This window comes from Callorhinus ursinus, unplaced genomic scaffold (genome assembly GCF_003265705.2).
Source record: "Callorhinus ursinus isolate GAN/ISIS: 27379988/994484 unplaced genomic scaffold, GSC_fseal_2.0 scaffold38, whole genome shotgun sequence".
Classification (NCBI taxonomy): domain Eukaryota; kingdom Metazoa; phylum Chordata; class Mammalia; order Carnivora; family Otariidae; genus Callorhinus; species Callorhinus ursinus.
In genome coordinates, this window is record NW_027397100.1 from 12,490,244 (window position 1) to 12,516,710 (window position 26,467).

The 26,467-nt window shown below is 49.8% G+C and overlaps 2 protein-coding genes and 1 long non-coding RNA gene across 7 annotated transcripts in view; 1 reads left to right on the top strand and 2 right to left on the bottom strand.

Moving 5' to 3' along the window:
* LOC141370568 (uncharacterized) overlaps positions 1-26,467 on the top strand; it is a 74,114-nt gene that overhangs the window by 10,820 nt on the left and 36,827 nt on the right. The gene's annotated exons all lie outside the window — the stretch shown is intronic.
* On the bottom strand, positions 318-9,209 carry BPIFA1 (BPI fold containing family A member 1). 3 transcript variants are annotated; one of them, XM_025876619.2, is made up of 9 exons: positions 9,124-9,209; positions 7,451-7,619; positions 7,121-7,280; positions 5,577-5,684; positions 5,286-5,435; positions 4,357-4,441; positions 3,457-3,520; positions 3,006-3,082; positions 318-1,095 (listed from the first exon to the last, which is right to left on the bottom strand). In XM_025876619.2, exons 2-8 carry the CDS (start codon positions 7,602-7,604, stop codon positions 3,042-3,044), a joined length of 762 nt encoding a protein of 253 aa, XP_025732404.1. In that variant the 5' UTR covers positions 7,605-7,619; positions 9,124-9,209; the 3' UTR covers positions 318-1,095; positions 3,006-3,041. The 3 variants fall into 3 exon arrangements, with proteins under 3 accessions (XP_025732404.1, XP_025732403.1, XP_073736654.1); XM_025876618.2 differs by lacking the exon at positions 318-1,095 and adding an exon at positions 2,278-2,461; XM_073880553.1 differs by lacking the exon at positions 318-1,095 and adding an exon at positions 2,278-2,476 and having other exon boundaries at positions 3,005-3,082.
* BPIFA3 (BPI fold containing family A member 3) lies at positions 16,226-26,444 on the bottom strand. Of its 3 annotated transcripts, XM_025876117.2 has the most exons (8): positions 26,119-26,231; positions 25,938-26,012; positions 21,467-21,617; positions 19,522-19,629; positions 18,743-18,892; positions 17,396-17,480; positions 16,938-17,001; positions 16,226-16,441 (listed from the first exon to the last, which is right to left on the bottom strand). In XM_025876117.2, exons 3-8 carry the CDS (start codon positions 21,598-21,600, stop codon positions 16,380-16,382), a joined length of 603 nt encoding a protein of 200 aa, XP_025731902.1. In that variant the 5' UTR covers positions 21,601-21,617; positions 25,938-26,012; positions 26,119-26,231; the 3' UTR covers positions 16,226-16,379. The 3 variants fall into 3 exon arrangements, with proteins under 3 accessions (XP_025731902.1, XP_025731901.1, XP_073736383.1); XM_025876116.2 differs by lacking the exon at positions 25,938-26,012 and having other exon boundaries at positions 26,119-26,444; XM_073880282.1 differs by lacking the exons at positions 16,226-16,441; positions 25,938-26,012 and having other exon boundaries at positions 16,938-17,040; positions 26,119-26,444.

A 26,467-nucleotide genomic window follows, 5' to 3' on the forward strand; every position in this document is an offset into this window, starting at 1 on the left:
AACTCCCAGTCTTAAGCTCTGTCTATCATTTTGACAGATGTCCTCGGAGAAGAAGCTGTTTATACCAGGTGAACTCTGAGTCAAGTCAAGACAGCCTCGAGAGTAGGATCTTCCAGGAAACTTAACAAGGCAGATCAAATAATGACAGTATTCAGGGAACGAGGCTTTGAAGTTGTTCCAGTACTCTTCTGCCTGTCTCCAGATGCTTCCAGGCTACTGATTTTCACCATGACTGTGTGGGCTTTGGGTTTTCAAGTCTTCTGTGGAGAGTGGGGGATGGGACTAGGGTAAACTAAAACACCACAAAGCTGTCTGTTCTTACCAAGATTCAATTTTTACTGAATTTTTATTCAGTTTTATTGAATAAACACACCCCAGATTGCTGCAAACCTTTGGTGAATTTCCAAGAGTTCTGAAAAAGCTGGTTCTAACAGTTCGGGGGCGGGGGCAGTTTTCTCATTGTTTTTCTGTAGGAGAGAATTTTCAGAGGTCTTTCATCTGCCATTGTCACTGACATCCTTCTAGAGAGTTTTTAAAATGTGAAAATGTTGTCACCGTTTAAAAGCCATGAATGTGTTCTGATTGACCTGGCTGCCTGTCCGACTATTTTGTATTTAGATTAATTAGTTAGGAACTGAGGTTGTTAGCAGAGGGGAAGACCCATCTGTGGGCCATAGGAAGAAGTCCAGGGGAGCAGTGGGAAAATGGTACTCAGAGACAGGCAGTGGATGTGTGTCCAGGAAGGAATGCAGTTTGGTGCCACGGTCAGAGGGTGGCAGGATCAGGGCTGATGATACGAGGCATGTGTGCCCTGTCCCTATTCAGCTTGATTCTTGGGACCTCAGCCAAGGGCGCCACACAGTATTGACCTAATGCCTGGACTCTCTTCAAAACCAGTCATGCCCTAATTGTTGTTTTCCAGTCTGGAAGGCCCTTCTGTGCTTCAGGTCGCCGACTAGGTAGACAGACATTCACAATGATCATTCAGCTGCTTATGAAATGTAACTATTCATCCCGAGCCCAAAGATATTCCACTTCTATGAACGTGGAAGGTGCTTCCTTCTGTCCCCGCACCAGAACACAGGAGCTGGTTTCCTACAAGAAACCCCATAGTTCTGAACTGTGGGACTGTCTTCCCACAATGCCAGGTTGGCTGGTGACCACAGTAGGTGGGGAGGGTGGTAGGTCTGGACAGGATGAGAGATGTTTGATAGGGGTTGAGAAACACCAACCTAAATCTGCTCATTCTCACAAGGTCAGTGGGGTCTCCCAGAGCACAAGGGACAAGGCTTTCTGTGACGTCTGGGATGTTTCAGTCCTTGATTTGTCTTTTTGTCATACTATAACTTGTGCAAGTCATTCACATATATATCCCAAGGCCTTGGTACCCTCATTTGTGGAGTGTAACAGTTGGGCTGGTCCTCTAAGGGTCTCAAACAATGATGGCATATTTAGTTTTTATTCAAGGGGACAACCTCCCCCAGCTTTGGGTAGCCCTGTTCTTTATTCTTGTCTCCAATTTTTCATAAATTTTATTTGCATTCAGTCTCAACTTCCTTTCATCCCTTCCTCTTCCTAAAAATCAGGCATCTTCCTCCAAAAATAGGACACTCATCCATGGCATCAATAACCTTATATGCTTCTCCATTGACCCTTCTCTATGTCTACGAGCAATGAACACCTTGCACCCGTTTGTCCTTCCTTCTACACTTCCTGTTTGTCATCTTTCTCATCCTCTTGCTGAGAAAACAGAAGTCAGTTTGAGTGGATGCCAGTGAGCAAAAGAGGAGTGGCAGGTGACCCGTGTATTCATCCGATTCCTGGATGTCTCCCCCTGGGTCTCCCAGGTACTTCCATGCAGCATGGCCACAGCTGAAGGCATCATCTTCCTGCTGGAATCAGCTCATCCTCCCACATCCCCAGTTACCTTCAGGCTCCCCCACCTGTGACATGGACAGCAACCTGCACCTCACCTATGCCCAGGTCCACTCCTGAACATCTCTCAGATCTGCCATTTCACTTCTTGTGTGGTGGACTTGCATATCATCATCTGCCTAGAGGGTTACATCTACCCCCAAGCCCTTGTCCACCCCTCCTAGGGACCCCAGAGCAGTCACTCGGAAATGCCCACTCATCTGAACATCTCCCTGTCCAGCTTAAGACCATCAGGTTCTACAGTGTAAGGTCAGAACTCGATTCTCTGGCTCCAACCACCCAGGCCAAGGCTCTTTCCGATTATTAGCCCTTGAATGAGGGTGAAGGATGACAAGGGCCCTGTGCAGAGAAAGAGCAACTTTATTTGGTGAGGAACATGGACTGTAACACATGCCTGGTGGGTGAAGGGGGAGAGCAGTTTCCTTGGAGGGAAGGCTGCTCTGGTCCCCAAATAGTGGCCGTGTCACTGTCCAGGACATGGGTCCACCTTCCGGGCAGAGAGTGGATTGAGCAGCAGGAAATGGTTCTGTTGGGAGAAGCCCCCGATCAGAATGGAGACTTGAGGTCACTGACTCTTGTTGGTATTGGCCCATCATCAAACCTGCCCTCCAGGGGCAGGGAGGGGGCTGAGACCTCAGGCTGGGGATCTTGTCTCTGCCCCAAGGGGAGCCCAGGCCCGGGGCCAGGGGGTTCTTTGTGCATATGTTTGAGTGAGTGTGTGTCTTTGTATCCACATGTCTGTGTGTGTGTGTGTCCGTGTGTCCGTGTGTGTGTGTCTGTCCGTGTGAGTGTGTGTCCGTGTGAGAGTGTGTCCGTGTGTGTGTGTCCGTCCGTGTGAGTGTGTGTCCGTGTGTGTGTGTGTGTGTGTCCGCGTGTGTGTATGTTCCCTCTGTAGCCGTGTGGTGGTGCTGCCTGTGTATGTCCACCTCTGTCAGCATCCCTGTAGACTGCTCCGTGCGTCTCTGCCGCTGTGTGACTGTTTACCTCCCTCTGTCCCGAGCCCTCTGTGGCCCCCTGCTAGGAGAAGAGCCGAAGCACCCAAATCCTGGGGATTGGGGAACAGTACTCACCAGTTCAACAGAGGCTGGGTCCCTTTCCTGGAAGGCTTAGACCTTGATGACAAATTCCAGCCCATGGATCAGTAAGTCTGGAAGATGCAGACCAGAATGATGATCTCAGTGTGCAGGAGTTGAGGGGTGTCCCACACTCCCCCTGAGGCTGGGGGCTGGGGCACGGGAACTCTGGTGATCCAACTAAGCTCAGGTGAAGCTTGGCAGGAGCAGGACCTCCCTCTACCAATCAGCTCAGCTGTTCTCAGTGTCGGGGCTGATGGGGAGGGGTGGGTAGGCAGGGCCCAGCCCTCAACATTATCTGGATAATTCAAGGCAAAAAAGAAACCCGAAATGGGGAGAGCTGAGGCTGGAAGGATCTAGCTCTCTCCTATGGTATGCAGGGACAGAGCTCCTTGGGGGAAATCACTGCTTCTGAAGAGGGAGAGAGGCCTTGGGAGGGGGGACTTACCAGCAATGGAATCCACCAAGGTGATGTCCAACTGGCTGAGAACGTCATTGACCAGAGGGCACACCTGAGCCAGGGGCAGAGAGAGGCACTGAGCAAAGCAGCACTTGGAGGGTGGCCCTGGGAGCAGCAGCAACCCCCAGAAGGATTCTCTGGGGGAGATTTTCTGTCATTCTTCTGTGTCTGAGAGTGTTTGGTTCTAAGTGGTATCACAGATGGATGCTTACACAGTGACATGGGCAGATGGAGAAATGGAAGGCATGTATGTGAAGTGCCCAGTCACACACCGAGCCAGTGTTCCCTGTGGGATGTGACACCTGTTTCTTTTTTTTTTTTTTTAAAGATTTTATTTATTTTTTGGCAGAGAGAGACAACGAGAGAGGGAACACAAGCAGGGGGAGTGGGGGAGGGAGAAGCAGGCTTCCCACAGAGCAGGGAGCCCGATGCGGGGCTCGATTCCAGGACCCTGGGACCATGACCTGAGCCGAAGGCAGACACCTAACGACTGAGCCACCCAGGCGCCCCTGGGATGTGACACCTGTTTCTAAATAGGGTGAGCTGAGGGGTGAGTTTCTGGGTGTAGGAGGCACCCAGGCATAGGCTAGAAGAGCGCCTGTCAACAGCCATAGTGGGGGGTGGACTGGGAGCTTCTTGGGGCTGGGTCCAGTCCGTTTCAGCTGTAGTGTGGACGTGCACAGGGCCTGGCCCAGGGCAGGACCCAATCAATGCATTTTGAAGGATGGAAAGAAGAAACATGGATAGATGAATCAGTGGACAGATAGACTGGTAGATGGAATATACGTATCAAACTGAGGAGTTCAGAAAAGCTTACTCCAGGGGCTTCTTTCAGCCTGAGAAGCTCTAAGACCCAAGGATCAGGAGCTGCCACGTTTACCCACTTACCTTGCCCTGTATCAGCTCAGGAAGGACTTCGGTCAAGATGCTGGTGAGACTGTTGACAAGGCTTTGAACAGGGAGGGGAGCAAATCTGAAAGAGAACATCCAGGGGGCAGTGCAGAGGCCTGGGGTTGGTATGGAAAAGCCTTTAGAGGGGCCACTGTGCCCACATCAGTCTCAGTACTAAATGACTGAAATGGGGCCTTGTCCACCCCCACCCTCATGCAGGCAAACACCAGGGGGCCTGTCCGAAGGGAGTGGCGCCCTACACAGTAGTGCACACTGTGGGCATGTGTAGAATAAACATTTAGTTCCAATATACAGTAGGTATTCAGTGAGACTTTGTAGAATCTGTAAGTGGATGAACAATGCTTAGTATGTAGTTGTCATGAGGACTCGAGATGATACATGGGAAACACATTATATGTATTGAGTAAACGTTAAACATGATGGGACGACTCCAGCATATTATGCGTGACTCACTGTCCCTTGTGACAGGTAACCGAAATAAGGAATCCAGGTAGGCTGCAGAGCTATTTTACCCCATACTGGGACAAAGCACTTTCACACCTATTATCTTAGTGGATTCACTCAAGAATGCAATGTATCTCCGTAATACAGTAATCTGAGTAAGCTGAGACGCTAGCTGGGGAAGCACTGTCCGAGTTCACACAAGAACTGCTCCACCTTTCCACGTGCCCCTCTGGTCAGTGGGCTTGAACTCAGATTTTTTATGGCCTTCGAGCATAAAACTGGTCAGCCCAACCTAAGAAGAGGTAAGTGGCTATTTACCCACCCACCCATCCATCCATCTTCCCTCCCTCCCGTTCACCTTTGCACCCTTCTACCCTCCCATTGTTCCGTCTTCCCAGTCACCCATCCTTCATCCCCTTAGTACCGTTTCTGGGCAGGAGAAGCCACCCCTCTGGCCTCACCCATTAAGCAGGGAGATTTGCAGGCTCCCAGGGGAGTGAGTGCAGTCACCAAGAACCAGGTGAGTCTTCCCCTGTTCGTTTTTCACAGATAGAATTTCTGCAGTGATGTTTAGCTTCACAGCCACCTTTAACAGACGTCCGGCCAGGGGCCTGCAGAGGAAAGTTTGCTGCATCTGCATCTGAGCTGAAGGCTCATGTCTGTCAGACTCCAGCACCCCCCTTCTGGCTACGCACGGTCCTCAGGGTGTCCTTTGGTGAGCCAACCCCCACCCCGCCGTGGGGCCCACTCACATATTCACATTGAGGGTTATGCCCAGAGGGATGGCAACATAGAGACGATGACCTTCGGGGCTCTGCACAAGGCCCAGTTCCAGCAGCTGGGGATTAGTGATCTTGATACTGCCCATGGAGCAACATTGGAGGGAGGAATATTAGTTCTTTCAGCCCCAGACCTAGAGACCACCTTTAACCCAATCCGACTCATCCCAGAGGAGGAGCTACCCATGCGGTGGGAAGGGGGAGACAGGAGGGGCATCTTGTGGCAACACGCGTCAGTGTTTCCCAACCTCTGCGCTGGGTCAGATCCTGATACACCCCGGCCCTCTCCTCATCTCAAGTCCCGGAGGTATGCCAGGGTGGAGGCTGTGTCTGGCTTCTATTTACACGCTGCATGCCAGCTCAGAGTCTTACAAAGAAGGGGCCTACTCCATACTGGTTGACTTTGTGGCGGGATGAGTGGGTAGGCAGATGCATGGGAGAGTCACTGGTTAGGTGGAAGAGAGGATGGACACACGGAGCGATGAACGAGTGGATGAGCGGATGAGGTATGGGCAAGTGGAGTGAGTCCCTCCCAAACATTTATGGGTAGGGACCACTTATCCTGCTATAACCTTCAGTGGCAGGTCAGTCAACAATGGTTACCATGGAGATCGAGGAGCAGGAAGTAGGAGAGAATGGAGAGAGGATGGAAGCGAGCCTCTTCCGTGAGCCGACCTCACAACCACTGTGCCAGGTGATTGCATTGCTTCCAGTCCTCCCAACAGTTTTTCTCTGTGAGCACCATGACCTCCATTTTACAGATGGAGAAACCAAGCCCGGAGAGATTGAGTGCCCTGTGCCTGTCACCCAGCAGGCACGCGGTGCATTTGGAAATCAAAGTCAAGGCTATCTGTCTGTCTTCAAGTCAGGGGCAAGCACCTGGGTGGGTAGGAGCCTTGGAAATGGCTTTGATCCAGCCCTGTCAAGGACCCAGGCTTTGCCAGCTCCCTGGCATCAAGCTTCCCATTATTGCTACTTGCTTAGAGAGCTCTCAGGTGTCTCATGGGACATCCCACATCAGACCCTTCACTGGCCATTACATTGAGGATGTCATTCAGGAGAGTAGCTTGCACTTTCTCGCTTACATCAGAGGCCACCTGTGCTCTCCACAGGTGAGGAGAACAGAATTACCATGGTGCGGTGGAAAAGCCTTGGCTTTGGACTTAAGTAAATTAGAGTTCGGTCCCTGGCTCTGCATCACTCTAGTTGTGTGAGCACAGACACCTTTCTGTGCTTCAGTTTTGCCATCTGTAAATTGGAGATTATTAATTACACCTTAAAGCGTTGTCAGGATTATAGATGATGCCGGGGCCTCAAGATATGCTTCAGGACTGGGGGCAATCACTGGTTCACGAGGACTGGTGTTCCTTGCCAGGCTGTGGGAAGGGTCTCACACTGAGTCCTGGCCTCACGTTCAGACCACCCCTCTCCCTCCTCTAGGGCCACTGTGTGGGGCCCCCAGATCTCCATCAGAGGTTCTCCAGTGGGGGTGGGTACCAAGGCCTCTGACTACTCACTCAATGATATTGTTCGGGAGAGGGACCACTGAAGTCAATTTGCCAAGCAGGCCCCCAAGCAGGCCACCAGACGTGCCTCCTCCAGTGTTCAGGATGTCCAAGAGTGGAAGGTTTTCGAGAATGCCCAACAGACCCTCAGAGAGCAGGCCATTGCTGAGGGCTAAAAATGGGTATAAGGGTGGATCCTTGGGGGTCAGATCTGATAATTCCAGATCCTCAGCCCCTCTCCCAGTCATCCCTGTCTCCCTCCCCACACTGAACGGTTGGGTGGACACACAGAGACACACACACACACATACCTGAAAGAGGTTGTTACACACTCTCACTTACCATCCGTTAAGCTTCCAGCAAGATCCGTGGGGCTTAGGTCCTGGACTGGAGTCCCCTGCAAAAGCGGGGTCTGGTCCAGGGGCAAGGCGTCCAGCAGGGCTGTGGTCCGGGCCAGCAGCCCACAGAAGACAATGAGGCCCCCGATTTGAAACATCTTCTCTCTTGGTATCTGTGGACAGAGTCGTGGGTAGCATGGCTATCAGAGAGGAATTCATCTACCATCTGTCTGCCCCCGACCTCCAGAACTCCGGGAAGGGAATAACAATAGCTAAAGCTACTCAGCATTTCCCCTGGGCCAGGCATCAGGCTGAGCACTCCAGGCCCAGTAACTGATTTCATCATAACCGCCCCCTACGATGTGGGCACTCATCACCCGCATTGCACAGGTGAGGCAAGGGCAGTCTAGTGAGTTTAGGTGAATTTCCCCAAGATGGTAAGCACACAGTAGGGATAGGATTTGAAGCCAGATCTGTCTGACCCAGAGGCATCTGTTTAATTAAGTCACCATCACATTTACTCTCCATTCATCTGGGCTTGCTTGCAACGACCTGAATCATTGCCCCAAGTTTTCACTCTTCAGACAAAGCAAATGAAAAGGCTGAGGGACTGAACTGTTTTGCCACTATCCCCATTAAGTCTTTTGGCCTGGGTCTAGCCTGTGATGGTTTGTGGAAGCCCTTTTAAATCACAGATTTGATTAGAGGTCAGATGGCCATAGCCACCATCTCATCCAGACCAATGCTGGAGAAATCCTGGGGCCATTCAAAGTCCTTATTGCATAAGAAGAATCGGGGCCAGAGAGGGGTAGTGACTTTCCCAAGGTCACAGAGCAACTTGATGGCAGAGTTGTGGTTGGAGATAGGTCTCTGACCCCTCCAGGCATACACACTGTCTTTTCTATACCTTTCTCTTCTTCCTTAAGCTAACCTGAACAAAATTTGGGGGCCAACCTCTGACATCCGGCTACCTTTTGCACTGTTCCCTCCCAGGTATCACCAACCCTCTCCTAGGTCTATTTGGTAGCGAGCAAAGGTGCTGAAAGCTGCTTTGGGCAGAATTCCATCAGCTGGCTGATTCAGCCAAAGCCCCACTGTCACTGCTATGGCTGGCTGGAATTGAAAGGGCTTTTTGGTACAAAGAGCCCGTTGTGGTCTCTCTGGGGAGGTACACTTAGATTGCGTTCTCTGAATCTCTTTTGGACAACAGACCTTGTATGAGTGCAATGGAAGCTGAGGACCCTTGTCCCAGAAAAATGCATCAAAAATGTACAAAACGGGGTGGGTTTTAGGAGGTTTGTGGATAATGGTCTCAATCCACAATGGTAACCTCAAGTTAAAACTCCCACCGTAGAGATTTGGATTTAGGGTAAGAAGAGCATGCTCATGAGGGAACCCTAACATGGGATTTCTGCAGCGTGCACCTGCAGCCTCATGCTCCCCATCCTCATCAAATCCCCTTTTCTGCGTTTCCACATTCAAACCTGACATCCATGGCACCCGGTCTCTCAGGGAAGCAGAGTGAATGGCCGTTCCCCCTCCCCCCGAAAATCCCTCTGAAAAAGACCCCTGATGAGCGATCCTAAATGCAGCCAGCCAGTGCCCACCCCACAGCAAGGAGCTCGGCAGCCCTACCACCCAGGGCGGCAGAGCGGGTGTGGGACAGGCAGGTCTCACCTGGGCTTCTCAGAGGTCCTGGTGGCTCTCCTGTTCGCCTCTTCCCTCTTCTGCTTGCTTCTGCGGAGGGGCTAGCATCTTTTATAGTGTGCAGATCAGGAAATGTGTGATCGGGTGATGGGTTTCTAGATAATTCAGAATTCTGTGGTCTGGTAGTGTCTTTCAAGGCTCTCCAAAGTAAATAATTGCCAATCACATTAGTAGGTAGGACAGTTAAGCCACTTGATGGACAAGTTAAACAGAGAAAAACTTGAGATGGGGATGTTACTCAAGACTTCATGGTTTTCCTGAGCAGGCCCAAGGCCGGGGGCCCATGCTCCGAGGCGGCCGGGCAGATCACGTTCGGAATGTGGGTCGAGGTGGCCTGTGGGAGCCCGGAAATGGGCTTCAGTCTCGTATTGAGGCTCTTTACCATTCCTGGTCCAATTCTTTTTCTCCATTTGGAGGATTCTTGCTCCCAAAGTGTCAGAAGATTCAAACTGCCTCTGACTTTCCTACATCGGGTGTCTCTTGCAGGACAGTTGTGTGCAGGGGGCTGTCCATCCTCATCAGAACCCTGGGAGGAAGGGCATGCTGCTCTCCCCCTTTGCAGAGCAGGACACGGAGCACAGCGGGGCAAGTGCCCAAAGACACAGGATGGGGTAGAGTCAGAACTTCTTGCATCGGACGATCATAGTGAAACATTGTCGACGGCCAACACTTGCCGAGCCCTTGCCGAATGCCAGCCTGGCTTTGTTTGCCACAGACGGCATCCCCACGAATCCTCCCAGGGGTGTGGGCTGGGAACGAGTACCCCTCTTTTACAAGGGGAAAACCGAGGCTTGTGGTGCAAGTAGACATGTCCAGGTGCGCACAGCGGGCCTGGGGCCAAAGCCTTCACACTGCCTGCAGTCTGTTCTCCGAATCACTGTGCCAGGACATGAAGACACCTTCTGTACACTCATTGCCCATTTTGCTTTCTTGCATGTCGTGATCCCATGAAATTTCACATTTATACCCTGGAAAAGTCTTTCCAGGTTGCCAGGCCTGAAGGATGCTGTGGCATCCTGGTCTCTATTTTACCCTTTCTTCTTCCTTTCCCCACATGAAGTAATTAATAAGCCATTTGTCCCCACTGCTCAGGCCTTTGAACCCATTTCGCAGATGAAACCATTGAGACATGGAGAGGTCAAGGTCTGAGACTGGCGAGAGCAGCTAAACCTAACACCTTATGAGTAAAAGCAGAAAGAGGAAGAGGAGATGCATATTTATTGAGCACCTACTATATGCCAGGTGCTCTCCCTATCTGACTCTCATCTTTGTTGGGAGTGGTTGGTGTCGTTGCCCTTCAAATATCAGATGTGCAGACTGAGGTTCAGAGAGGGGGACATCTTCCCAGGGATACACAGGAAGTGAATGGTGGAGTCAAAACTCACCTCTGTGTCTCACGCCCGTGTAATCGATGAGCATGCTGCCCTCCCTCGTGCCAGGCCTTCACTGGAACTGCTCTCCTTCCTGTTGGAGTCTGGCTGGTGCCTCCAAGGGGCTCGTGCCATGGCTTTGAACTCACTTACCTGTTGAAAGACTCTCTAGACTCCCACAGCTTGTGTGTTGTCAGCCATCCTCAAAGGGGCCTCATTTTTTTGTTATCTTGGTACAACTCTTATGGGTTCGTTTGGATTGCTACTATCTTTGTGGGGAAGCTGAGGCCGATAAGTGGAGGGACTGACTGAAGTTTGTGCAGCTAATTTCTGGACAGCTAACAGCCTCTGGTTTGAAGCCAGGAGGCTGCACGTGTATTATGGCAGAGAGGGGATGGGTCTGGGTGCAGATTGCCCTGATTCAAATCCCGTGACTCCGGGCAAGTGACTCTAATCCCTTGAACTTTAGTTTCCTCATCTGTACAATAGGAGGAAAATATCTACCTCGCTGGGCTGTGGGGGGATGAGGTCTGGGGAGCAGGCATGAATCTCAGTTCATAATCTTAAGTGTCTATGTTTTTCTTTCTCATGTATCTGTAGCTTAGTTACCATTTCAAATGCCCAGTTTGCTGGGTAGCAGAAACTTCCCCATTTTCCTCTGGGGTTTTAGTTCTGTCCCAGGGGCTTCAAATGTATCAAGGCATCTGAAGGAGGCTGCCCTGTCCCTATTTTGACTGGAAATGGAGAGACATCCACTTGCTGTCTGGCCCCCCCTTACTGCTGGGATACTGTGCCTCTCTCCTGTCTAAGGCTCCCTTAGATTTAGCATTTACTTCCTACTCCTTGTTGGACTCAGAATTGTTCTGCTGTTTCTCAATTCCTTGGGCCTCAGGCTGGACTGTAGTGACCCCAGCCCATCTCCCTGGACCCCCTAGACCCTCCAGTTAGCATTCTCTCCCTGGGGTCTTGCCACCTCTCGTGGCTCTGGAAGGGGACATGGGCACAGGTGCCCTCCGTTCTTGAATCCAGCACACCGACTTGGGGTTTCTGATGTCCCTCCTCTCCTGCCAAGTTTTGCCTGGGGAGTAGCAAGGGCACCAGGCACTTTTCAGAACCTACTGGAACTATGTTCTCTTCAGTGTCTCTTGGACTTGCACACTCCTCCAACCTAATATGGAGAATGTTCTAGTTTTGGGGGCAGGATATATATATATATATATATGCTATTTTATGCTCTGAGTTTTGAAATAAAGAAACACAGGTTTAAAATTCTTTAAAAAAAAAACAGGGGCGCCTGGGTGGCTTAGTCGGTTAAGCGTCTGCCTTCGGGCTCAGGCCATGATCCCAGGGTCCTGGGATCGAGCCCCACATCGGGCTCCTTGCTCTGCGGGAAGCCTGCTTCTCCCTCTCCCACTCCCCCCACTTGTGTTCCCTCTCTTGCTATATCTCTCTGTCAGATAAATAAATAAAATCTTTAAAAAAAAAACCTAAGGAAAATTGGCTCTTTCCCCTTTTGGTGTGTAGTTCTGTGACTCTTAACACATGTATAGTTTCACGTAGCTGCCATAAGAATCGGATATAGAGCAGCTCCGTAACTCCGCAGACGCCCTCGCGCTGCCCTTTGGTTGTCACACTCTCCCTGCACCCACTGGCAACCACTGATTTGCTCTCTGTCACTACCTTTCCCTCGAAGACCCAGGCTTTGGAAACTCTTTGCTTCTGCCGCAGTGGTCCTTCCTTGCAACCACAGGAGCTGCATGTCCCACTGCCCTGAGGAGGGCAAGGGGCCCGTGGGGCATCCAGAGACACGAAAGGTCACGCTGCTAATGTTTCAAGACCACCGTTTCCACCTTGATGAGGGCAGTGCCTTCCCAAAGTGTTTCTCAGAAACTGTAGGTGGTGCCCTTTGCGTCCTATATCTTGGTGGTGTGTTGGTTCTGGGTTCTGTTGCCCGAGAGCAAGATCAGGTCGGGGGGCTGCGTTGGGGGGGTAATCTTCAGGTGGCCTTGGAAACCCCAGTGGTTTTGTTGCAGGGCAGAGGCAAAAAGGGTTCACGGGGAGCTGGGTGCCCCAACTTTGATGAGAAAATAATTCTTTTTTTCTTGATTTTTTTTTTATTAGTTTCAGAGGTAGAATTTAATGATTTCATCAGTTGCATGCAACACCCAGTGCTCATTCCATCACGTCCCCCCGCCAGTGCCCATCACCCAGCCGCCCCATCCCTCCACCCCACTCCCCTCCAGCAACCCTCAGTTTGTTTCCTAGAGTTCATATGGTTGGTCTCCCTGTTTTCATCTTATTTTAGTTTTCCTTCCCTTTCCCTGTGTTCATCTGTTTTGTTTCTTACATTCCACATATGGGTGAAATCATATGGTATTTGTCTTTCTCTGACTTATTTCGCTTAGCATAGTACCCTCTAGCTCCATCTATGTCATTGCAAATGGCAAGAGAGAAAATATATTTTCTTAAGCAGAGTTTGCTTAAGTCCCATTTACCTCGGAGATGAATTTCCCACCTACATTTGCAGCTAATGATAGTAATAGTTTTTTTATGAGCCCCTAGAGCTCTATACCATCTCTATACCATGCAGAACAACCCTGTGGAGGCACTGAGGCTCAGGGAAGACAGTGACCTGCCCAGGGTCAGCCCAGCTAGGAAAAGGTGAAGTCAGACCGTCATCCTGGGCTGTCCAGCTTCAGTGCTCTTAACTTTGCGAGTAAGTTTATGTCACAGAATCTTCAGAAAGTTCCTGCTCATGTTCTCTGGAGCCTTCCCATCCCTGTGACGTCAGATTGCCCTGAGTCCCAAGCCCAGCTCTGCTGAGGCCTCGGCAAGATGCTTTTCCTTCTTGCAGCCTCAATTCCCTCGCCTACAACGTGGGGCTGATGGCACCCACCCCCGGGGCTGTGGAGAGGGCTAAGCTGGAAACAAATGTAGCTTGCAGCCCAGTGCCTGGTGCAGAATCAGAACTCCCTAAAGGAAGGGCATAGAAGTTAAAAGGCATGGACAGGTGGGGCCTGGAGCAAGCTTTTGGGCACTTGGGGCTGAATTTCTGCTTAAATCCCCCCCAGACCCCAGCTCTGGTATTATAATAGAAGCCCATTGTGCAACAAGCTCTGCTGGGAGAAAACATGATGATTCCATGGCTCTATGAACCTCAAAACAAAAATAGAATTCTGAGAAACCCAAGGAGTCCCCTTGAGGAAGGAGGCCCCTGAGTCACCCTCTGAAGGGTCAGGAGGAAGGCAGACAAAAGCTGCCTTCAGCAAGGGGCCAGGCAACCTCACTGGAAGATGGAGCCCAGCCCTCCTATGTTTGCTCTTAGAATCGTGAGCTAGAACCGCCCCCACCCCCACTCAAGGCTGTCAAGGGGAATCCTCTGTGTGAGAACATGGGCGTTTAGGGTTGCAAATCCCCAACGAAGCATTTCGGATTAGGCGGTCTGAATTGAAAGAAGGAGACAGGAAAGGCGGTCTGAATTGAAAGAAGGAGACAGGAGGCTCTCTCGCCCTATTCTCATCTCTGAGCTGTTGACACTTCCTTGTTTGCACTTGTCAATCCAGCCGATGGCCTCTGTCATCGGTTTCCCCTCAGTGTGTATGCGCGTGTGTTGGGGGGGCGGGGGGGTTAGGAGGAAGGGAGGGAGGACCAGAGGGCGGATCCACAGGGGCCAAGCCTGGGCTCTGGAGTTTGGCTGCCTGAGCGCAGTTGGCTTGATCATTTCCTTGCTGTGTGATGTTGGGCTAGGGGCTTTCTCTCTCTGAGCCTCGGGGTCCTCCTCCATGGATTTGCTATGAGGATTTGATGAGACGCTGAACAGAAGCTCTGAGCACCAAGCTTGGTACATGCCCGTGCTTATTATGTGTGTGCTACTACGACTAATATGTATGTGTTATTTCCCCTTGATTTCTCAGCATGCTTTGCCTCCTTTTGGGAATAGGGTGGGAATCAATATTTAAGAACTGAATAGTCATTAATCAGATAATTAACAATGATTTAAATGACTTTTCATAAGCATTTCCCATGGACCTGGTGCATGCTAAACATATTGCAAATGTTTTTTCATATACTCCTACAAACATCCTGCATGGTCAATACTTTTTTTTAAAAGATTTTATCTATTTATTTGTCAGAGAGAGAGAGCTAGAGCACAAGCAGGGGGAGTGGCAGGCAGAGGGAGAAGCAGGCTCCCCGCCGAGCAGAGAACCAGATGCGGGACTCGATCCCAGAACCCTGGGATCATGACCTGAGCCAAAGGCAGACGCTTAACGACTGAGCCACCCAGGCATCCTGTGGTAAATATTTTTTATTTAAAAAATGTGTATTAAAGTCTAACATATGTAAGAAAAATGCACATAGTGAACAGCTTAGTGAATTTTCACAAATTAAACACCCTCCCCACACCCAGCATCCAGATCAAGAAACAGACGTCTGCCTGGAGCCCCTCCTGGTCGCTAACGCTCTCCTCAGGGCTACGCACGGGCTTCACGTCGGATAGCACGGGTTCCTTTGCTGTTTTGGAGCTTCATATAAATGGGAGATGCAGCGTGTGCTCTTCCGTGCCTGGCTTTGTTATGTGCCTGAGATGCACCCACGTGGTCATGTGCTGTCATAGGTCATTTTCATGACCGCACAGCATTCCCCTGGGTGACTGTCCCACGGTATTTACCCACTCTTTTTTTTTTAAGATTTTATTTATTTATTTGACAGAGAGAGACACAGTGAGAGAGGGAACACAAGCAGGGGGAGTGGGAGAGGGAGAAGCAGGCCTCCCGCGCAGCAGGGAGTCCTATGTGGGGCTCGAACCCAGGACCCTGGGACCATGACCTGAGCCGAAGGCAGATGCTCAACGACTGAGCCACCCAGGCGCCCCTTACCCACTCTTTTGATGGGCATTCAGGGTTTTTACTCGGACTATTAGGACCACTGCTGCTATGAGCAGTCTTGTCCCATGTCCCCCAGTGTCTACGGGCGCATGCTTCTGTGGGGCGCCTGCCGGGGAGTGGCACTGCTAGGGCACAGGCCAGGCCTATGTGGCGCTTTTGTAGATGCCGCCACCCGGACTTGTAAAGTGGTGGTGCACCTTACCTCCCACCAGCGGTGTTAAGCCTCCTGTTGCTCCACATCCTGGAAGACCTCTATCCCCACTTTGCAGGTGATGGAGACCTGAAGGTAAAGTGCCTTGTCCCCAACACAGCCAGTGAGTCCTCAAACCAAATTCATCTACTACTTAACAACAGGCATTTGCTGAGCTCACACTCTGTGCCAGCCCCATGGGGGCCCGTGGGGGCCAGGGGGTCAGCAGCCACTCTGAGGCACATGGTTCATACCCGCATGTGACTTCTCATTGGGCTGAATCGAATTTGAACTCAGATCTCTTCAGTGCGAACATTTATGCTTTTTGACTCTGTCATCCTTTCCCTGCACTCCTTTGGAGCCTGGCAAAGCACTTGGCACATAGTAGGTACTCAACAAATATGGGCCGAATGAATGAGGGAATGGGAAATCTCGACAGGGCCTTCCCCGCATTGATGAGCAAATCTCGAGATGGGCTTCTGGCTGCAAATTACAGGAAAACACAGTGTTTTTTCTGGTATTTCTAGGCTGATGAGCAAACCCAGGCATATTTAGTCTTAGCATGGACCTTCATCAAGTCTGACCTCTGGAACCCTAACCTCAGGGCCCAGGAAGAGGGTCCTCTGTACCCTTCAGAGTTAGAGTTTATTATGGGACAGGAAGGACTCCACAGGGCCTGTGGTAAGGGTTTTTGGGGGCAGTGGAAACCCCACTCTGAGGAAGACTTAAGGTCCCAAGGTGTGAAATCTCCTTCTGGATCAGTAGGTAGCCGGAGGATGCTCAAGCCTGGTACGCGGAGGGTCGGCTGGACTCATGGTTGTGTTCATGAGCAGAAGCCTGTTCTGTAAGGAGGAGAGGCAGGATCAGTCACCAGTGTGACGGTCCGTCCAGCCCCTGCAGGGGACTCTCATCCATCCATGCCAACCAGGGGCCAGTGCCTGAGGCACTTGCATTAAAATTCTTTCCAAATGATAAGTAGTTATACGCTTCTTCCTTTTACTAGACTGTGAGCTCCGTGAAGGTGGGGACTGTATCTATCTGCAAATGGTGGGTGGTCTCAGGTTTGGATTGGAGGCAGTGCTCCCTAAAGGACTGAGTGGTAATCTGGTAATCTGGAGGTTTGGGTGACTTGGCGGGGCACAGCCTGCTTGGTAGGGGTGCCCTCTGCTGTCCCAGCTCTCTCGGGGGACAGGAATGGTCGTCATCATATGGTCCCCTCTAAGTGTTCTCAGAGCACATGCAGACGCCCCTCAGTAGGCCTCACTGGGGGTTCCACTGGGGCGCCACTTTCATTGGCCAGTCCTGAGTCCTCCTCCCTGGCTGGATGCAGACACTCACCCATGAGGCTCTTCAGCAGTTTCACGTCCAGCTGTCTGAGGATTTCACCGATCAGAGGACACACCTGGGCCGGTGAGCACAGAGAGAAGGGTCAGGCCAGGGACTAGGAAGAGAAAACTAGATTTCCACAGGGAACCATAGCAAGAGCGGCTCCCTTGTACTGAGCGCCAACAGGATGCCATGCACAGCACTTTTTTGTCTGCCGGAATCCTCATGATGACTCTGTGAGATAGGGGTTGTGGTGATCCCCATGCTACAGATGGGGACACTGAGGCACAGGGAGGCTGAGTCACTTGCCAAGGACACACAGCCAGTAGATGACAAAACTGAAATTTTTAATGGAAATTTTTCAGGTCCTGAAGCCCAAGATTGGAAACTCTTTTCTGAATTGCCAGTATATACGTCCTGACCCTCAGACTCAAAGATACCCTGGGGGACAATATTTTTCTCAAACTTACCTGACTTTCCACTAGGTGTGGGATAACTTTTGCCAGGTTCCCCCTGAAGTTGCGGAGAAAATGTTTCATCTTTGGTGAGATATCTCTAGAAAGAGAAGTAGATGTACAGAACAGATGAATCCATGCAGTACCAATGCCAGATGCATTGAGTACACCTTACACAGTCATTTAATCCTCAGCCAGCCCTATATAAAAGGCACTGCCGTCAGCAGTGGTCGGAGGGGCAACTTCAGAGAGGTGATGTGACTTGCCTAAGGTCACACAGCCAGTAAGTGCTGAATAGATTAGAACCAGGTCATTAGAGTTCCAGAGTTCAGTCCTTCCCTTGCACTGTCCTAGCCATGAATGCCTGGCATGATTTAGGCATTTAGTGAACATCTGATGAATAAATGAATGGATACCCACTGAAGACCTAGCTGCTTTCAGCATTCTGGAATTACAGGGAGAAATCACACCCAAATCTTACCCTCAAGAGACTCATAGTCTGCTGACTTGATAGATATGGTCAGCCAGTATATAAATCTATTATCCTCTATTAATAAATGCACCTTATAAATAGCTCTATTTTTTTTTTTCTGTCTTGTTCACGACTGTATCCCTAGCATCAAGCATGCCATGTCTGGCTCATAGTACATTCTCAAACATTATTTGTTGAATGAATGAGTGATGAGGAGGAGTTCTAGAGAAGAAGGGAAGGGCATTCCAGGCAAAAGGATCAGCATGTTCAAAGGCACGGTGGCATGAAAATACATGGTGTGTTGATGGAGGGGTAGGTCCTTCAGTGGCACAAGAGGGCGAAGAACTACAGAGTGGGGCAAGTGGGAGGACAAGTGGGGTCCTGACTGACATCCAGGAGTTTGCTCTTCATTCAGAGGGTTTTGGAGAACCATTGGAGGGTTTGGAGCAGGAGCTAGGGAACATGACCACATTTCTGCGCTAGAAAGTTAATTCTGCTGCAGGGGGGAGAATGGAGTGAAGGAGGTGAGGTCTGAGTCTGAGAAAGCCAGCTTGGCTCCTGCAGTGGTCCAGGAAGAGGTCTAGGAGCCAGGGTAGTAGCTGTGGGGCTGGAGAAAGAGGAGTCAAGCAGGGGCTGCCAGTAGGTCATTGATGGGAACCAGTGAAGGTGGGCTGCAAGGCGTGGGGAAGAGGAAGAGCCACACACAAGGCTTGTGGCTCCTGGGAGGGTGGCTGGGCTATCACTGGGATGCCGACTCAGGAAGAGAAGTAGATCATGGGGAAAGGGTGAGATCTGTGTTGGGCTCATCCAGGAAGTGGTGGAGATGTGTGGCCACAGCTGAGGCTAGGCAGGAAGGGGCTCAGCCCAGGGGAGGGCTGCTGGGACCTTACTCGGTTAGGACTGTTGTGTAGATGCTGCTTGGCTCCACAGAGCAATTGCCTATCACCAGATGCCTCCGGCCAAACTCGTCTTTCTCCAGCCAGAACTCCACAGCGAGGTTCATGCATGCATGTGTCTTTATGATCTTGTTATTGAAAGGCCTGGGGATGAGAGAGAGAGAGGAGGAGGAGGGAAAGGGCAGGAGACAGAGAAGGAGGTGGAAACAGCCAACACAAAGGGAAGCGTGACTCTTTCAACAAACCAGCCCTGCCTGTGGACTCCTGAGGCCAGCCGGTGACCAAGGAGAAAATGCTATTAGGCAGAGTGACTTCTGGAAATCCTTTAGATAGACCAGCTTAGGGGCCTTTCAGTATTCAGAAGTGGAGAGTTCATCTTATTTAAAAAATCTGTACCGTTTAGCTGTGGTCTCCCTTTTCTTGGGGGCAGCTGATGATAAAGGATAGTCTGAACAGATGGAGGGAAGGTGATGATATAATTAAAGTGTTTCTGTCTCTCTTTTTTAAATCAGTGTAATGAACTCACATAGGTTTAAATGAGCAAATGACCGGGGATTGCCACCCACATTTCAGCTGAAGAAACTGGGACTCAGAGATGTGAAGTGACCTGCCCGAGGTCACACAGCAAGTGAGTTCAGAAACCAGGGTTTGAACCAGGTTGGAGTCAGACAGATCTAGGTTCCCCAGGTTGCCAAACTCCACCCTTCCCCCAACTCCCAGATTCCCACTGAGGAGGAACAGCACCCCACCGACCCTGCTGCTCTATGACTTACAGTCTCAAGTCAATGTCAAATTCAAGTAAGATGTTTGCTGAGAACCACTCCTTATGGAAAGACATCCGGATCCCACCGTAGTCTAACTGAATGTTGGTGATGTTGGCGCTACAGAAGGAAAGAGCAGAGGCCATTCAAGTGTGAGGGAGCTCAGATGTCAAGGCCTCAGGCTGACAAAAAAGACTGGCATGCTGTTTACGGAAAGGGCTTGGCCTTAGGTTTGGAGTCAGGTCCTTTTAAAGATGCTCAGAGGGTAAGAGCCACCTGCAGGAGCCCGGGGCTGTAAGTTGTCCCAGAGGGCCCTTCACAGCTCCACACAATGAACGTGTTCAGCCCGTAGCCAGCTGCAGACCCGGACTGGGGCTGTTCTCAGACCTGGCCACTGCCTCCTAGCACAGGGCCCCACAACCTGCCCAGGGGCCCAGGCCCAAGCCCCGGGAGTCTTCTTGGCCTTCTCTCCATCCCTCACCTTCACATTCAACCCATCAGTGAACCATGCTGGCTCTGCTTACAAAATATACCTGGAATTTGGCAACTTCCGACTCCTTCTGTCCCTTTCACCTGGACTAGGTCACTTTCACTTCTTGCCTGGAGATGCTCTAGTTTCTCTCTGGGCTCCTTGCCATGAACTTGGCCTCTCTACAAACTATTCTCCATGCGGCAGCCAATAGGCAGCCCTATTACTTAACATTCTCCCTGGGTTTCTCACTGCTCCTGGGATAAAAGCTGAACTCCATACCACGGCCCCTAAGACCTGCAGGGTCTGGCCTCACCTGCCTCCACAGCCACACCCTTGCTCACCCAGCCACAGAGGACTTTTTCTCTTTCTCAGACGCACCAGTCTCTTTCCTACCTCAGGGCCTTTGCACTTACTGCCCTTCTATGTCCCTCACGTGGTTTGCTTCCTTCTCTTCATTCTTCCTAGGGATTCTCTCTTTAGAAAGGTCTTCCTGATCAGCCCCTCACTCTTACCCCTTACCTTGCTAAAGTTGTCTTTATAACATTATCCCTCTACGTGAAATTAGTGATTTACTTTTGTGACTTAACGCACTAACTTGGATGTAAGATCCAAAAAGGCAGTGACCATATGTCCCATTCATAGCTGTATTCCAAGTACCCAGCCCAGATCCTGGTACACAGCAGGTGCGCAACAAATACTTGTAACAACTATTAAGGGAATGGAAGGAGGGAGGTGATTGTGGCTGCACACATCCAGGGAAACCCTGCTGGCAAGTACCAGTGCTCATTAGAATGGCGAGAGCTAGGGGCGGAATGAGTGAGAAGGGAGCTCAAGGGCGCGGCAGGCTGGAGCTGGGGTGCTGCCCTGGAGCAGCGGGGAGCCTGGGAGCTGAGGAGGCCCGGCCCTGCAGAGGAAGGAGTGGGACTGTAGGCGAGCAGCCGGGGCCAGCTCTGCTGGGTTAATCGGAGCACCCAATGCCTATGCATCTACTGTGTGCGACAGAGAAAGCTCCCAAGTCCCTGAGGCAGGGACAATTATTCCGCCCATTTCACTGATGAGGGCTTAAGGCTGAAGCTCAGAGACCTCAAACACCTTACCCAGAGTCACACAGCTATCAGGCAAGAGAGTGGGGTTCAAATGTCCGACGCTAGTCCTGGGTTCCTTTGGCACCCCAGACGTTTATCCAGGCTGTACTCTGGGCACCCATGTTATAGAGAGGGCTGGAGTGCTCCACCAAGGTTGGTGGCAGAACCGGGACTTAAATGCAGAAGCTTTATTCCTGGCTTTGCTTTAATTACCCTGTTATGCTGCCTCCCCAAATGACCCCTCATATTGGGCCCTCACTCATTCTTATATTGGGCCTTTTATCCTCTCCTTCCAATCTTCCTGCTTTCTCTCTTCACAGCCTCCATGCCCTGAGCTCTGCCCTCTGACCCAGAGCTTTCCAGAGAGTCCCAGGGCCAGCGATGGGGTTCAGGGGCTCACCTGCTTTCTTGCTGATGCTGGAGGCTCATGCTGCTTATTAGCCAGCCCACCATCCCTGGGGCCGTCTGCCCTGAGGCATTCAGACTGTCCATGAGGCGGAGGTTCTGGATTCGGCCCTCTGCGTTGTGCTTCATGAGGCCCTGGGCAATAACTGGAAATGGACAAGGGACCAATGACATTGCACAATGTCGTAGACAAGGTAGGGGGTTTGGAGTCAAGAGGCCTAGGTTGTGTGTGGGCTGGTGCATTTGCTTCTTGCTGAGTGATGGGTGCTTGTCACCCCCCAACTCCACTCTCTACATGGGAATCCACATGCCTTATCTGGGAAATGGCGCTTTGCAGGGCTGAGGCAACACCCCTGCAGAGGGTCTGGCAGGCAAGAGCTGCTCAAACGAGATATAATAGTGGAAAGCCCACCCGGTGCAGTTTCTGAGTCTGGACCACAGAGCCTAACGTACAGCATGTATGTCCCAGTGAATATTGCTTGAAGAGAACAACTATGAAGAGAATGAATATAATTTTTCCCACACTGTGCCCAGAATAAGCTGTAGGACTAAGCGGAACTACCAGCAGAAAAGAATGAATTCCAAAAAGGAAAGGGATTTTCAAGTGCTGGGCATGCTGAAATCCTGCCTCTCTTGGCGCTAGGATTGGGCCCAGCTCTGATGAACGTCCGAGCATACCACAGGACACATTTATTTCCCTGACTTGACCCTCCCTGTGATCAGAACCTACACTGCAGAGCAGCAGAAACCATGGTTCCTCCTCACTCCCCTCCCTCCAGCTCCCAGACCCCCTTTCATTATCCCATGTTTCTGTTGCCTGCCAATAAGAAAGTGTGTCTAGAGTCCTAGATCTGGGTTGAAATGCTACCACCTTTCTGGGTCTTGATTTCCTCATCTGTATAATGGGGACAATAATAATGCCCATCTCACAGGATTCTTGCGAGGAATATTGAGATAAGTTATCCAAAGATATTTGGATAAATATCATTTATCCATAAAAGAATGTTATTGAGCATCTATTGGGTATCAGGCCTTGTGGCCAAAGACACAAACCAATTTTCTGTCTAGTAAGAGAGACATACATTGACCAAATAGTTTCAAAGATAGAGTGATCCTATAGGTATGCCTAGAACTCTTAGTAGTTCTTGGTTAATGATAACAACACTTGGATAATTGTGAGCAGTACACACTAGTAGTTGCCAGTCCAATATCCATTTATCCACCTACCCATCCCTCCATCCATCCATCCATCTACCCATCCACCTACTGATCCATCCATCTATCCTCTGTCCAATATCCACCCATCTGTCTATCCATCCATCCACCCTCCCATCCATCTTCCATCTGTCCAAATATCCACCTGCCTATTCATCTGTCTATCCATCCTCCCCTTCATCCACCCTGTCATTCCCATCTGAACCCTGTCTTGATTCAGGCACTCTCTCCAATTCCTGGTCCAGATGAGGCCTTTGATTATCTGAGCCATCATTGCCCAGTGACTCTTTCAGGTTTAAAGTGGGCATGTGACCCAAGTTGGCCTTATCAGACTAAACGGAAGATCTTATGTTTCATGTTTGAGGGGAAGTTTCTTTATTTGTCTCCTCCTGGGAGGGAGCAAGCCAGTTTGTCGCTCTGTTGGTCACTGGCCACCATTTTCCTACCACACTGGGAACTAGCAGCCTGAGGATGAAACTGTGATGAGAGCAGAGCTAAAAAAAGATAAAATCCAGCTCTGGATGGCACCTTTGAGTTGCTGACTGACTCAGACCTGGAGTTTGTCCTGCCTATGAGTTTTGGTTATATGAAATAACGTTTTTTTTTTCATCATTTAGGCCATATTGAGTTGGGTTTTCTGTTCTGTGCAGCTAAGTGCCCTAACTGATATGAGAGGTGGTTATAGTGATAAATATATTCACAGTTGAAAAAGCACTTGGCACATGCTTCTTGTCATTTAAATCTCCAGGGCAGCCCCATGAAATAGCATTCCAACTACACCCATTATAACCATGAGGATGCATGGGCTCCCAAATACACATGAATGTGTTTCATAACCTAAATGGAATGGATAACTTTGTGGCAAACCATAAAATACCAAGTTGTGATGAGGGAAGTGGGAAACATTGATAATCTAAAAGATTTAAGAAATAGTAATTGAAGATTTCATTCCCCAAAAGTTTTTGATCTGTATGGTTTTGGGGAAGAGTTTGACCAAACTTTATATAAAGAGATAATTGTGAAAGAAAATAAAAAAGAAGAAGATGCCAAATTCATTTTATGAGCTAGTGTAACTTGCCAAGCTTCCAGAACAGTACAGGGAGGAAAGGTCCACGTCAATTTCATGTATGAAAAATCTGCTAAAGTCCTATAAAATTATTACCTAACAAACTGACTAGCCAGCCAATAGCACATTATAAAAATACATTACATTATAAAATATATTTTAATATGATACATTATAAATACATTCTAATACATTATAAAAATAGTACAGTATGGATATATCATCTAGTAAGTCACAAAAATATCATATTTATTCCAGAAATGCTGGGATGGGTTCAACAGACAAAAATCTACTAATACAATTTATCACATTAATGGTTTAGAGGAAAAAATGGAGTAATTTTTAGATGCAGAAAAACATTTGTTAAAAGCCAATACTAATTTATGATTAAGAAAAATTCAGAAAACCAGGACTACGGGGATTTCTTTAATATGATAAAAAAGATTTCAAAAATCTGAAAAACCTGAAAGATACACTAAGTTTCTAATGGGTGACCTCACATTGCAAAAATGTCAGTTCTCTCTAAATTAACAAATTCAGTGAAACCCAAATCAAATTTCCAGGTAATTTTTTTCTTTAAAGAACTCAGCACACTTTAAACAAAATTCAAGAAGATAAATCAGATAAAATCGCATTTTACAAAGATGTAGTATTTAAAATACTCTGCTGGTGGTGTAGAAATAGTTACACAGACACAGAATGCAGAGCCCCAAAGGGAATCCATGTGCTTGGGAACTTGATCTTTCAGAGATGGGTTGAGAAAACAGACTCCTTACACAGATGGAAGGTGAGGCTGGGGCCGTGACTTACATGCATAAGCAACATAAAGGTGGCCTCCAGATGGGTTAAGATCCTGAACGTGAAGGGTAAAACAATATAGCTATTAGGGAAAACAAAGTAGAAGATGCCTGGGGTAGAGACAAGGGTTTAAGACTCATCACACACAAACCATAGGATGAAATTTTGATGAGTTTGAAAATCTTCCTGTTTGGTGAAGGACCTACAAACAAAGTTGACGACAGTTTGGGAGAAATGTTAGCACTGGTTAAACCTGATGAAGGACCAGCATCAAGAATAAATTAACACTAGGGGCGCGTGGGTGGCTCAGTTGGTTAAGCAACTACCTTCGGCTCGGGTCATGATCCCAGGGTCCTGGGGTGGAGCCCCGCATGGGGCTCCCTGCTCAGCAGAGAGCCTGCTTCTCCCTCTCCCTCTGCCAGCCGTTCCCCCTGCTTGTGCTCGCTCTCTGTCAAGTAAATAAATAAAAGATCTTAAAAAAAAAAAAGAAGAAATGAACACTCAAATCAGAGAGGATAAAAAAATCCCCGGGAGGCAAAGAGAAACATGGACAAGAGGTAAGGACGGGGAGTCCTTCTAAGAAAAGAGAGACATAGCAGAGTGCACTCTCTGTGCACACACAGAAGGAAGGCCCATGTGAGGACACAGGGAGAGAGCAGAGAGACCCACAAGCCAGAAGGAAGAGAGGAGGGGTTTCGTCAGAAACCGACCCCGTGGGCGTCTTGATTTTGAGCTGCCAGCCTCCAGAACTGTGAGAAAAGAAATGTCTGTTGTTTGAGCCCCCCAGCCTGTGGTATCTTGCTGTGGCCACTGGAGTAGACTGAGGCAGACGGGTCCTGTCCAGTGTTGGGAAACAGGTGTGGGGAGACAGCTGTGCTCGTTTGTCGCTGGGGCGGGTAGAGACCAGCACAGCCCTTCTAGAGAGCAATCTGGCAGTCGTTAGTTAAATTGAATCTGTACCCACCCTAAGGCCCAGCGACCCGTTCACTTCTGGGTCTATCCGAGACATTCTTCCCTGGCTCCTCACAGGGCCACATGCAAGGATGTTCATCTCAGGGTAGCTTCTAATAGTGGGGAGTTAGAGACGACACAGGTGCCTGTCCTTAGGAAAATGGCCAAGCAGTGGTGAGTCCAATCTCATGGACTTCTCAGTACTAGCCTGAAGCAGCCGATGTCAACAGCACAGTGTCCAATGAAAACAGTAAAAACCAACAAGATCCATATGGCAGTATCATCTGTGCAAATCAAAACACTGTATATTGTATCAGGACATGAGCATATATAAACACATGCGTTAAACACACCGCAGGGCCTGCTGAGGAAGGGGGGTGGGAGTGAGAATAAGCGGTAAAGGGGAAAACAACAAAAAAACACAAGAGGGCCTTGCCATGATTCACTGTAATGATGACGTGCTGTGAACTGGCATATGATCAATTCAACCTCAGTTTTCAGTACTTGAGGTCTAAGAGAAAAAGGAAGAGAGAGAGTGACTGACCCGAGGTCACCCAGCAGGATGATGCCTTCCCCACCCACCCTGTGACCGTGGGCAGAGCACGGGCTGAGCTTACTTCTCGCCAGAGCTGGTTTGCTGTCCATGTGGGTCTTGGTCAGGCCACGCCAGGGCTGCTTGTGCAGTGCTGAGGGCACGGACAGCAAGCTGAGGAGGACCAGGAGCCTCCAGATTGGACACATCTTGGGTTCTGGGACCTGCGGGTGTCAAGAAGGGTCAGATGGTACCCAGGAGGGTGGTTACAGGGTTGGCTGCCTGAATGAGTGGACTCATAGTTTTCTGTCGGAGGACGACACCAGGGTCAGCCCTGAGCATGCCGTGGGCGGGGGGGTGTCGTGATGGGCTCTGGCAGCTGCTGCTGGGCTTTGCTCACATGGTGAGGGCAGCAGGTGGAACCCTGGGGGGAG